Source organism: Choristoneura fumiferana, chromosome 7 (assembly GCF_025370935.1).
Source record: "Choristoneura fumiferana chromosome 7, NRCan_CFum_1, whole genome shotgun sequence".
NCBI lineage: Eukaryota > Metazoa > Arthropoda > Insecta > Lepidoptera > Tortricidae > Choristoneura > Choristoneura fumiferana.
This window is the reverse complement of record NC_133478.1, coordinates 827,102-840,480: the sequence shown is the minus strand read 5'-3', so window position 1 is coordinate 840,480 and position 13,379 is coordinate 827,102. Positions and strand designations below refer to the sequence as shown.

At 37.4% G+C, this 13,379-nt stretch overlaps 2 protein-coding genes across 2 annotated transcripts in view; one reads left to right on the top strand and one right to left on the bottom strand.

Moving 5' to 3' along the window:
- LOC141429873 (uncharacterized) overlaps positions 1-1,798 on the bottom strand; it is a 9,584-nt gene extending 7,786 nt beyond the window's left edge. Inside the window, exon 1 of the mRNA XM_074090431.1 lies at positions 1,778-1,798. Within this exon, the coding sequence (XP_073946532.1) occupies positions 1,778-1,798 (21 nt within the window). The remainder of the gene's footprint in view (positions 1-1,777) is intronic.
- A 3,752-nt stretch (positions 1,799-5,550) lies between these two features.
- On the top strand, positions 5,551-10,337 carry LOC141429342 (probable multidrug resistance-associated protein lethal(2)03659). Its single transcript, XM_074089628.1, has 4 exons — positions 5,551-5,637; positions 5,935-6,124; positions 8,221-8,357; positions 10,148-10,337. The coding sequence occupies exons 2-4, from the start codon at positions 5,960-5,962 to the stop codon at positions 10,320-10,322; spliced, it is 477 nt and encodes a 158-aa protein (XP_073945729.1). The 5' UTR covers positions 5,551-5,637; positions 5,935-5,959; the 3' UTR covers positions 10,323-10,337.
- The last annotated feature ends 3,042 nt before the right edge of the window (positions 10,338-13,379 follow it).

Below are 13,379 nucleotides of genomic sequence, written 5' to 3'. Positions count from 1 at the left end.
CCGTAAAAGCCGCCAGATCACGAAATTCCTAGGCATATCGTGAAATGCCGCCATTTCATGAATTGGCTAAGGGACATCCGCCATATCGTTCATAACTCGCGTTTAGCGATTTGCCTAGTGACGTTTAGGCAGATCATGAAATTCCTAGGCATATCATGAAGCGTCGCCATTTCATGATTTGGCCAGTTTAGGCAGATCATGGAATTCCTAGGCATATCATGAAACGCCGCCATATCGGTTCTGGCTGGCACTTCGCCGGCCGCTGCCGCGGCACGCTCGCTTCGCTCGCTCGGCTCGTGCGTCGTGATCACAATTAATACTAACCACTCCTCGCTTCGTTCATCGTACCTAATTTTTTCTATATAAATAAATAACAACTAGTGAATACTTTATTTACCAACAAAATTCTAACCTCTAAATACAGCAGACGTCCATGGTTTTTTCACATTGTGCACAGAATCCGTTTGATTCACATAAAAATAACGGAGCTGATGTTCAAAAGCTTCTTTTGCACTTCTATTTTGAATTCAATCACTATTTTCGGTTTAAAGATCATTTTGTTGCGACGCCGTCATTTTTCACGCGCTAAACAAACACGGGCGGTCAGCTGGTCACGGCCGCCATTGCATACGCAGCGCCACCAGTGGCCAAATAAGAAACTATTTTACGATGTGATTCCTTTAAATACTTTAATATGCACATTGCGTTGCTCTAATCCATCTGTCGCATTATTTCTCAGGCACATCGTGATATCCCTGGCCAACGTTTAGGCATATCATGAAATGGCGGTTTTCACGATATGCCTAGGAATTTCGTGATCTGGCGGATTTTACGATCAGCCGCCGACATTAATAGTGGGTCCATATAAAAATATTGTTAAGTTTGTATGAAAGTTTGTATGATTTCTTTTAATTCTTCCACAAGTCATGGAGGCGACCGCAAGAGATCATAAAATGATACTGCGTCAATCTTCGAAGTACGGCAACGTTGAATGTGTCTATTTAAATTAAACACGATTTCGCACCCTTTTAGTTACAGCTGGGGACTGGTCAGGTACTTTAATCTGCCCCTCTTCCCTAGTTCCGAGGCGAGTGACTGTAGTCCATACCTACTATTACTTGTTAACAGGGCGAGGTGGAACTAGAGGGGAATTTCGAGACGGTGTCCCGCTCCCCGCTGTTCGATGAACTGATTGAGGAGGAAGAGCCGGCGCCAGCTTCCGACGCACCGAGTTTGCAGCTGCAACCGCTGAACCGATTTTGATGAAACTGCAGGTAATGTGCAAGACCATGTACCTTTTTTCGCTTTTTTTTTTTTCGACTGGATGGCAAACGAGCAAAAGTTCCTGATGGTGGAAGATCACCACTGTCATAGACAACTGCAACACAGGGTATTGCAGATGCGTTGCCAACTATGTTAGCACCAGTAAAAGTATCCAATTCTCTGAGCGTTGCATTGATTACGGTTCTTTTTAATGAGTTTTATTTCTTAATGGAAAGCATTCAACTGCACATGAGGTTTACATTAAGGTCATCAGATATTCTCGAGCTTCTTGAGTGAATTATTTTAGGGATCCGTAACTCAGCAAAAACGGAAGCCTTTAAGTATCACTTTTTTGTCCGTCTTCTGTCAGTCCGTCTGTCAGGAATTTTTCTCAGCAAAATTCTTATAGACATAACATATTACACATTTAACAAAATATTTGGCAAATGTTATACTGTCCTTTTGTTTTTAATTAAAATTTAATTGCAAACCAAAAGTACATACATAAACTCACCTGTTTATTGTAAGCTGCCATACCCAGATACCTACCTACTTTGAAAAGACTCCATTAACTTCTAGATAGCCTTTGCTTTATAAATATATGAACCACATTTACGATTGTTTTTCAGTCTCAAGTTAGTGTAGTTAGCTCAGTCAAAGAAGCTGCCAATGTCGAAGATGATGAAGACCCCCAGGAGACCGCTGAATTGATGGAGAAAGGTAAGTACTTACAGGCTAAAACATTCCCATAACTAGCCAAAGCCTAGAATTAAACATAAAAAACTTTTGGGTTAGGGTTGAAATTTTGACGCTTCTTAGCAATGGTTTGGAAGGTAACTTTAAGTTAAATAGCCAATTCTAGGTGCAGGCTCGAATTATTGTTAAAAAAACAGTACTTAAATACTTTTAACTGTAGGCTCGAGATCCTTTAAATACTTTTAATATGCACATTTACCGTATCTACCTAGCTTTAATTTCGCACTTAGGGTTTACTCACTAACATATACATATCTTTATACTGACAATAGGAAGTAGGTACACACAGCTGTTGTTTGTTCGTTTGTTGTCACATCTAGGTCCACATGTAGACAATGCCGTGACTAAATTATTAAAATACAGCCACGTAACAATGATTATCATTTGAATAACATAGCAATTAAATAATAGTACATTGTGTTATCACGGATTTTATATTTATTTATATTATATAATTATTTATACGGACCAGGAAGTCATCTTTATTCATAGTTTAGTATTATATTATATGAGACGCAACGTTGACAATAATCTGCCACTTAATAATGTCATTCTTCTCATAACAATGTCAAGATATTAAAATTAAAACAAATATACAATAATAATTAGTCAAATAAACCGCCCCGCGTCATACCTCGTGCAAAGGTGCCCAATACACTCGCTTTTTATTTATACTATAATATACTATATTTACTGTATACTATATATACTATATATACTATTTACTATATATTATAATATTATAAATGCGAAAGTAACTCTGTCTGTCTGTTACGCTTTCACGCCTAAACCGCTGAACCGATTTTGATGAAATTTGGTACAGAGATAGAATAGACCTTGGGAAAGAACATAGGCTATCTTTTATCGCGAAAAAGAGGCTTTAAGGGGTTGAAAGTTTATAAGGTGGAAGTTTGTTGCTGTCGAAGATAAAACCATGAAACTTGGCATTTAGACACTAAATGAGAAATAAATAGATATTTGTTTAAGCTTTTTTGAAAATTCGACCTGTGAGGAGGTGAAATAGGGGATAAAATTTATATTGAAGGTCGTCATTATTGAAGATAAATCGATGGTTCTCTATGAAATTGGCATTTGGGCACTTATAAGAAATAAATAGATATTTTATTCAAGCGTTTTTGAAAATTTTACCTGCAAGGTGATGTTAGCAGAGGGGATGATGCAGTGTTAGCAGAGCCTTCTAATCTCAAGCAAAAATGTACGCAATGTGGGGTCATTTTAGATGGCTTATTGACATAGACAGTCAGACCTGAAAAATTTTAATTTTCTGATTTTTCTTATTTATTGTGCTATATAAGAGCTACCTTTATGCAAAATTCCAAGTTTCGAGGACAATCGGAAGTACCCTATTACTTTTTAATGACTAGCTTTTGATTGCCTTGACTTAGAAGTTTGATTTTTTCACAGCTTTCGGGACTATTGACCTGAGTTTAGGGTTTCAATTTCAACTAGATACCGATACTCCGCGCGTTTACGAGATAAAGGGTCTTGACAGACAGACGGACGGACGGACAGCGAAGTGATCCTATTCTGGTTCCATTTTTTCCTTCTGAGCTACAGAACCCTAAAAAACATTTGTTCCGGCGCTTTTTAAATCTCAACCTATTTACTTGAAAATATGGGGATGAAAGTTCTTAAGGAATTCCAAACAAATTACTATAAGTATATTTATCGGAAATATGTCTAGCTATGCTTAGTAAAAGTGCCGTCTTAATTATAATGCTACCCTCCTACCTAACTTACAATATAGGACGTAAGGTGTCAAGAGTTCACTATGAACCCTATGAGTCCTTTTATGTTGACAGGTTAGAATACACGTCGTATTGCTAAAATGTGGCTTCCCGCAAAATATTTATGTTTTACCAAAAAACATGGATGGATGGATGGATGGATGGGTGGAAGAAAAAAAATAAGTTTATATTTATAGCAATGTTTTAAAATAGATTATTTTTAGTAAACCGTAGAAGTTTCTGTGTGCTATAATTGGCAAAATATGTATCCTAAATAAATTAAATACTTCATAAATATACTACTCCACGCGGACGAAGTCGCGGGCAAAAGCTAGTTTAAAACAATTATAAAAATAACGAAGGACATTTTTATGGTGTAAAATTGGGTTATAGCTAAGTTTTAAAGAGGTAAATTACTTCACAAAGCTGTCGAACGAAGTGGACGCGTCTTTGGCTGTGCACCTGGCTGTGCAATATAAAATTATTAAAAACAATACCTACTCATAAAATACGAATACGACACATTCCAATCTAAATAAAACCTGTTTTATACACGGGCAAGATGGTGGTAGCAATCCGGGCGGATCTTGCACCAGGTCCTACCACCTGCCTTTTTTGCTGACTGCACTTTTTATTGACTGTACTTACTTGCATTGTCATCTAAGCTAGGTACATTTCCGGACCAAATTTCAAGTCGATGCCATTAACCGTTGAGGAGTTCCGTTCTGCGGGGACGACCCTGGCCGGTCTCTCAGGATTTCACTACCAGATTATTGTATTGTCACCAGATTAACATAAGTATGCCAAATTTCAAGTCAATCGAACCACTGGAAGTGGGTTAAATTTAACTACCAAGGTTCGACCCAAATATATAGAAATAAATAAACAGGGCAAGTCAAAAGAAAAGCTTGTAAAAACGCATTCGTTTCGCTTGTGAAGTAAATAAAATAAAGCGCGAGTGAGTGCGTCATGCGGGCGTTCCAAGGCAGTGCGCGGCAAGCCCTGAATAGCACACTCTAGGGAGGAGCCCCAGACATCTATATACTTGTAGAGGAGAACTAAATCACGGGAGTGAGCCGCACCTGGTATAACTAGCAAGACTGTACTCGAAACGTACCTCACGATGCTAATACCACCTAGCAATATTCTACGAGTACCTGTCAGAAAGAGTGAAATTGTATCTATAGAAGTGGTTATCATGAATTTATGGATGTGTTTGCAGGACGCGTGTCGGGGTCAGTGTACTCGCAGTACTTCCGCGCTGGCGGCGGCTGGTGCCTGCTGCTGCTGACCGTGCTCGCGATTGTGCTGGCGCAGGTGGTCACCTCGCTCAGCGACCTGTGGCTCACTTACTGGTGCGTGCCCCACACAGCTACAGTGTTTGCAGAACGCGTGTCGGGGTCAGTGTACTCGCAGTACTCCCGCGCCCGCGGCGGCTGGTGCCTGCTGTGTCTCACTTACTGATGCGTACACATCTCTCCTACGCTGATTTCCCATTCAGTAGTCACACCGATACGACGACCTTGTGTGTAACTAACTAAATAACCCTCCATACCTAATTTCCTCCTTTCATTAAGCCACAAGCGCTATAACCAGACTTAAAACTCTTGCTTCAGGATGAACAACGTTGAAGGCGACATCTCGGAACAGGAAAGAGCGAGAAATTTCACATTGGCCCAAGCTTTATCTAGTAATGTTAGCACCGCGATATCTGAAGCTACAACTGAAGTTCCAAATTCGACCTTTGTGCCAGAAATTTTGAAAATGCGTCCATCGTTTTGGCGCCCCTCCGAAGCTCGGAAGATTCATCATTCTTTATTTATATTTGGGCCATCGGCATTATTGGTTGTATACTTTTAACGACAGGAAGGTAATTTACTTATGCTTGTATTTTTTTAGTAGACTAACTTTAATACCAACAACTTATTCATCCACTGAAATCGTAGTCATAAACAAATGCTATTTTACTCAAACAGATACCGATTGCATAAGTAGCTAAATAAATCTTAAAATTTCTTTGGTAGTCGCCATCAGATATTTCGGAGCGACCAAGGTGGTCAAAAATATCGGCACATGCAGTCTATTATTAAGGTTGCCTTGGCCGCTCCGAAATATCTGATGGCGATTGTACCTAATAAATGTTATGTTATATCACGCGTACATTTAGATCGGTGCTATTTCTGAGGGTGTGCATGCGGAGTTCCATCAAGCTCCATAACCAGATGTTCAGTAACATCCTCTCCGCAACAATGCGCTTCTTCGACACGAACCCCTCCGGCCGAATCCTCAACCGTTTCTCGAAGGACATGGGCATAGTTGACGAAATTCTACCCCGGATGTACTTGGACAGCATTCAGGTAAGTACACCAACACTAAATTTTCTCTCTAACAGTTTGCTATGTATTTTACTCTAAACTAAAACATTCCCTATTAATGATTACTTTACAAGATTATGTATCTATGCGACGTTTCAACTTTTTTAGCCATTGTGCAATAAGTTAACGCCGACACATGTCAACAGAAATTGCACAACATTTGGAAATTCAGTTTACTAGGTGACCATTACAGTACGAGTTATAGTTGTAAGACGCTGTACAATCTACTTATACTTCTTTCATGAGATATTCTTATCTTAATCTCTTTCGTTAAGTAGACTAATAGAAAATACAGGTGTTTGTTGTTCCTTAGTACCTGCTTATAGTGCGTTTATCTTATGATAATCGTGGAATTGTCTCACAAGCTTTGTTTAATTAGGTTACATGCGGGGAAACGATATATTGTACAGTTAACTATACAGGCATAAGTTACTTAAATATGTGTTTTCGTCTGGTCTCTTATCACACCGTTATTGAGGATGTCAATAACTCATGAGGTCATCGATAACTGTGAAATCGATGATTTGCAAAAAATTGTTTTACGTCGATCGAGCCTACATACCTACCTAATTTTTTTAGGGTCAAAAGGAAAAAGAACGGAACCCTTAGAATAACCTGAGTATTCATCTGCCTGTCCGTCTGTCACAGCCTATTTACTCCAAAACTACTGACCGATTTAGTTGATACTAGGTTCACACATCTACGTCTGTGACCCAAAGACGGACGTGTAACGTGAATAAAAGTATTTTGAAAATGGCGGGAGGGGGAGCACTTTTATGGGGTAAATTAGAAAATTAAATAAAACATTTAATTAAAAAAATCAAAAAACCCGACTGCCAAAACTAAAAGGAACAAAATAAGCCTAGTGGTCTTGAGCTCTGTTAAGTAGCTAATTTAAAGTTCAACAGTCGGGACCCATTTAAATCGCGACGTTCATAAACTCTTAGTAATGGGTCCCGACCCGACTGTTGAACTTTAAATTAGCTAAGTACTTAACAGAGTTCTAGACCACTAGGCTTATTTTGTTCCTTTTAGTTTTGGCAGTCGGGTTTTTGGTTTTTTTTTATTTAATGTTTTATTCATAGTTATTCTGCTATTCGGGACGGAGACAAATATGTACATCAAATCAAATAAAAAATTTAAAAACCCGACTGCCTTAAAAACCAAAATAAAGAAAATAAGTCTTGTGGTCTAGAACTCTGTCAAGAAGCTCATTTAAGGTTCAACAGTCGGGACTCATTCTCATTACCAAGTTTTTTTAAACTGGTTACGATTTGAATGGGTCCCGACTGTTGAACCTTAAATGAGCTTCTTGACAGAGTTCTAGACCACAAGAGGTATTTTCTTCATTTTAGTTTTTAAGGCAGTCGGGTTTTTTGATTTTTTAAATTTAATGTTTTTTATTTTATACTTTTTTTGATATTTCTGTGAAAATAGTAGATTAAAAGTATTATAACCCATATATATTTAGAATGGGCTAATTATTAGCATTCATTTGATTCCCATTTTGTTACAATACAAAATATATTTTTTATTCCTTCGCCATATTTTTTTTTCGCAGACGCCATATTGAAATATTATATACTTACCCTATGTCACTCCGACAGTTATGACGAATCCATTGATACCTCATATGTTACAATCAGTCCAGCCGTTTAGGCTGCAGCGAGGACCAAAGAAATGGACATACATACCCACATACATACATACGCTCGAAAAACATAACCCTCCTTCGGGCAGTCGGGTAAAAAGACCGCCAATTATCTCCGAAACAACTGGATCTAAATTTTACAGGATATGCCTATTAAGTATAGACAAAAAAAATATAGATTAAAATTTCCTGAAAGTACGTAACCACCTCCACGCGAGTTTTTACATTCATATAAGGTATTTAGAGGCCTGTAATTATTTTGGTCTATTATATAGATAGGGCAGCTGGCGTGCAAGCTCAGTTTAAATACCGGATTTAATTTTTATTTTTTACACATTTTAACGAAAATATTTGTATTATTAATTAGGATCTCTTCATAAATAATATTGCCTACACTGGGTAATAGATATAAAATTTTGCACTTTAGGTGATGATGGTGATGGCGGGTATTTTGGTGATGGTGGCTATTGTCAACCCCTTTATGCTGTTGACGACCGCCGTTTGCGGTGTCCTAATGTGGCTCTGGACCATAGTTTACCTCAGCACGGCGCAGGCTATTAAAAGGTAAGTTAGAGAAAACAAGAACAAAACGAAGCAGTAGGAAACAGTGAAACCTGAGGCGTATGGCCTAAAGTTTTTGTCGCTCGCGATCGCAATCAAATGACAGAGTTCCCATACAAAAATTGACATTTGATTGCGATCGCGAGCATCAGAAACGTTAGGCAATATGGCCTCTGTTTTATGTACGGAAAGAACTAAGAGCATAACGACAAAATAATAATGTAAAAAACCGGCCAAGAGAGTGTCGGACACCTAAGATAGGGTTCCATAGCCATTACGAAACTACGGATTTCGGTAAATTTTTTTCCTTAACTAACTAAATTTTACCCACTATACATTTTGTTTAAAGCCCAATTTCCCACAACACATGACAATGACTATTCAACAGTTCAGTTCAGCTAGACTGACCAAAGACCGAGACGAGATGTATTTGACCTAACATCAAGCATATCCGTCCCGACCCCATTAATTAAGAAAAAATCATAACATACCCCAGTCACCTAACACCTTCGCTCTGAGTTAAATCAACATTAATTCAAATAAGCAATTTTTTTGCATTAAAAATTTGGTCAGGTTAATATAATTACATAATATAATTTGCAAATATATTCTTCAATAATCCACCAAAATTTATCACCGCGGCCGTAAACCGAATTATTCAAACATATTTTGACAGTAAATTTACTGGGTGACACTCTTCCTATAATACCGGGATGGAAATACCGACCCTGTTTTTCGTGTACACGCCCTGTCAGTTTCTATCCATGGGCGTGTACACAAAAAACAGGGCCGGTATTTCCATGTCGGTTTTATCCGGGCCAGGAAAGAGTGTCACCCAATTAGTAAATAGGTGATTTTTTTTTGAGGTATTTTAGGGTACAACTTTTTTTTACCATCTTCCGTAACCAAATTTTGGTGGATTCGAAAATATAAGTACAAACTTACTAGAGCTTGAAGCATCAGCTACAAATGTGTTGTTATCAGTAAGCTGTGGTCAATGACTCAGTTTCAGCTCATGATAATTTCAACACGAATTCTGGCAAGTCATTTTAATTAATGTCAATGCTTGGAAATGTGGATTCAAAAGTTTGCTGTGGGTTATAACTGTTAGTTTTGTATTTTAGCTTAGTCAAATATTTATGATTTACCTATTTACAGAGTACCTACATCTTTATTTCATTGAGCTTAACTGTGAGTAATGTGTTCTTTAGTGATACACAAATAAAATATTTCTCGAGTAGGCACCTAACATTTTGTCAGTTGCCGACAGAGCACAAACCACTTCCACGACCTTCGTGAATTTTTTTGAATTTACCTAACTGACTCATCGTTTCGCATCTAGTCAATAATTATCAGAATTTCCATCTTTTAGTTTCTGCCTGTAAGGCTGATCCAATTGATCCTTGTATGATCAATTGATCAGCGATCCCTGTATGATCAATTGATCATATAAGGATCGTTACCTTTCCGACACACGACACATGCGTACATTCTTTGCAAGAATTACTATGAGTAATAGACGACTAAACTGACACGTACTTGGACCGCTACAGACACGTGAAGTTGCTATATCGCGACTCGCAGGCGGCAGTACGAGTTAGCTCACCAACGCACAACACAAATTCATTCGCTTACTGCGGACTACACTATGGGATACTGGGATAAGTATGGTGCGGCACCCTTCCAGTCGTTAATGATCACGATCACGAGACTAGTCTCATGATTCCAGTCAGGCTGCTATCACATAGCATATCTATAGTGGCAGTATTCTCAGCTGCGTGTTGATTCCGCAGGGTGGAGGGCGTCACTCGCAGTCCGGTGTTCTCTCACGTGTCCGCTAGCATGGCGGGACTGACGACGGTGCGCGCGTGCGGCGCGCAGGCCATGTTGCGCACGCACTTCGACGCCAAGCAAGACGTGCACACCGCCGCATGGTCAGTAACCTGTAGAATTCGATATACTTATTAGGAGTAACAATATTTAAAGCGTGACTGACAACTGAAGAAAGAGTACCTATGCCATGCGGCGTCAAAGATATCTTAACGCTTTAGTACCTTGTCATTGTTCAAGATTCTGACCAAAGGTTTTACACGACATTATATCGACAAGCTATAGTGAAGGTAAACATAATTCGTACCTCGACTATACATACAAAATGGGAAACTCCTTTTCTCAGGTCGTAGAATCATATACTTACTTTACATCATCCAACCAGACGCCCTTTAATTTTTACAAGCTTTTCTTTAGCTTGCCCTGTTTGTTTATTTATATCTTTATTTGTATACTAGCTTTCCGCCCGCGACTTCGTCCGCGTTGAATTAATTTTTCGCGTGAAACACGATAATACATAATAATGTCTTAGTTTGTATTTTCGATATGGTTTTACGGGATGACAGTAAAAGTAACAAGTTTGGAGTTGAAAAAAAAATACAAAATTACTCCAACTAACCAATCATAAAAATAATAAATAATAATCCCAACATAAAAGTAACGTATATCTCCTTTTTATCAAAATCAGCCAGCGGATTAGATTTCGTTTCCACTAGAGATGTGCGAAGATGTGTTGCGAGGAATGTGTTTGTCATGAACCAATACGAGTAAAACACTTCATTTATCTATCCTCGCTCTGATCATCTTTAGTGGAAACAGCTCGGCTAGGTAAATGAAGCGTTTCTGTGGGTTCTTGACAAACGCATTCCTCGCAACGCATCCTCACACATCTTTGGTGGAAATGTAGCCTTACCCGTGAAAACAAACGATCGAATAAACAAACAAAATTGAATGTTTTGAAAAAATCTGCCTCGGACTCTCACTAAACATATCAGGCATAAGTATACAGGGTCATTGTTAATTCGACGTATTCCAGTTAGGAGCTGATAGGAGTGCCTATTTGCGATAATTTTAACCCCCATATGCATTATGCAAAAGTGAATCATTTTCGAGTTAAGTATCAGGTTTTTTTTAACATAAGTCAAAAATGCAACATCAAAAATTTATGAAATTAAAATATCAATTTAATTTTTTTTATTTGATTTATAAAAACGATTAAACACTGATTATTTATCAATATTAAAACAGCAATTATCGGTCCAAATTTAAAAATGCGAGATGAAAAACGATATTATTTCAATATTTTTTATTTTATTTTTTTCCACTAAAATGACTTAAAAACAAAAATAATTTTATGAAACTTGGCTTGATGATTATTTTAAAACATGATCGTTTTCTTAGCTCTCAAACAATGCATAACAACTAGAAACTTATTTCAAACAAACTGAAAAAAAAAGGTCACAAAGGAAGCAGGCGGAAATTCGTATTCGAACTAAACTTAAAATCGCTGTTTGAATGTCTTGCAAATTGATTGGTCTAATGCGTACTACTTAAGTCAATGAAGGAAGCAAACTGGCAGGTTAAGAAAAAAAATAGTTTTCAAATAATTATTTTTAGGGTTCCGTAACCAAAGGGTGCCAACGGAACCCTATTACTGAGATTCCGCTGTCCTTCTGTCTGTCCATCTGTCACAGGGCTCTATCTTTTGAGCCGTAATAGTTATACTCAACGCCGTATTTAGAGTCCAAAAAAGTTACCAAAGATCACGAAGAAGAAGTCATTATCATTGTGACGTTCCAGATGTAACCAACTCATGCACATTAATAAAAAAATAGTCTTATAATATTTTAGTTTTATTTAGACCTTAAATGGGTACCGGCAACAGAAAACTTAACAGGAAACAAAAACTCAAGAATGAAAATTACCACGAGTATAGAAAACATTCGATCAATCCAAACGTCAGTCCATACGTTAAGTGCAAAATTCGAACTTCGTAACTTGCCATCCCGCTGACGCTTGTTATTTAATACGAGAGTCAGATACCAATACTATTCGAACTTCGATTTTCGAATTTCGTGGTAGTCCCCCAGATGCCGAATGAAGTGTCAATTGGAGAAGTCATGGTGGCCCTGTGGCCGCCATGTTTACCATAGTTTTCCATACGTTGTTTGTGGTCGATATCTTTATGTGCATATCCAAAATATCAATACATAGTATATCGCAGGTTATGGGATTAATAGTATCCAAATGTTGTTTAAACCTGAAGTATTACAACTGTAATATGAACTTTTCTTCTACAAAACAGTCTCAACCATAAATCTGTTGGTGAAATTAATATTTACATTAAATTATTTATTTATAAATAAATTACTTATGTACATCTAAAAAAAAGAAAGAATAAATTATATAATAAAGTAAAATAAAAACTACTCCATATTCGTCCGCATCGTACTTGGCCCAAACGTACCCATTACCCCAGCGGCATTGCCCCGTTGTATGGCCAACGAGACCCGCTGGACCAAGTACGACCCGGAACGGGGGTCGTTATGAAAGTTAAAACTTACTGATGCAAAACTTTTTCATTTTATTGGCATCACATGAGTAGTTTTTTTGGAATCTATATACGGCGTTGAGTATAGACACTTAAATTGTCACAGATTATGTATTACTGTGGCCGCTATAACAACAAATAATATGCAAGCCAAGTTTCATAGTTTTTTTTTTGTTTTTTTTAGGCATTTAAGTGGAAAAAATCTCGAAAAATATTTTTTTAAAAAATTTCGTCTCGCATTTTAAAATTTAAACCGAAAATTGTTGTTTTAATATTGATAAATAACCAGTTTCTTTTTTATAAATCACAAGAAAAAAATAGATTTAAATTAATATTTTTTTAAATAATTTCTGATTTGAATTTTTGAACTTATTTTGAAAAAAAAAAAACATGATAACTCAAAACCTCTTTTGCATAAACCTCCTAACGGATACCTACGTCGAATTACCAATAACCCTGTATAAATGCGAAAGTTATAAGTCTATGTTTTTCAATTCGGTACCTTTCATATCTAAATTGCAGAACCAATTTAGATGAAATTCAGTATACACATAGTTTGAGTCCCGTGGAAGGATATAATGATAGTTTTATCCCGGAAAATGTCATAGTTCCCTTGCGGGCTAGCGATAAATTTATATTTCTTA

Excerpts from the sequence above, each read along its gene's own strand:
- LOC141429342 (XM_074089628.1), top strand. The coding sequence starts at position 5,960 with ATGCGGAGTTCCATCAAGCTCCATAACCAGATGTTCAGTAACATCCTC. Across the intron at positions 6,125-8,220 it reads TGTACTTGGACAGCATTCAG|GTGATGATGGTGATGGCGGG; the intron begins GTAAGTACACCA and ends TTTGCACTTTAG. Across the intron at positions 8,358-10,147 it reads ACGGCGCAGGCTATTAAAAG|GGTGGAGGGCGTCACTCGCA; the intron begins GTAAGTTAGAGA and ends TTGATTCCGCAG.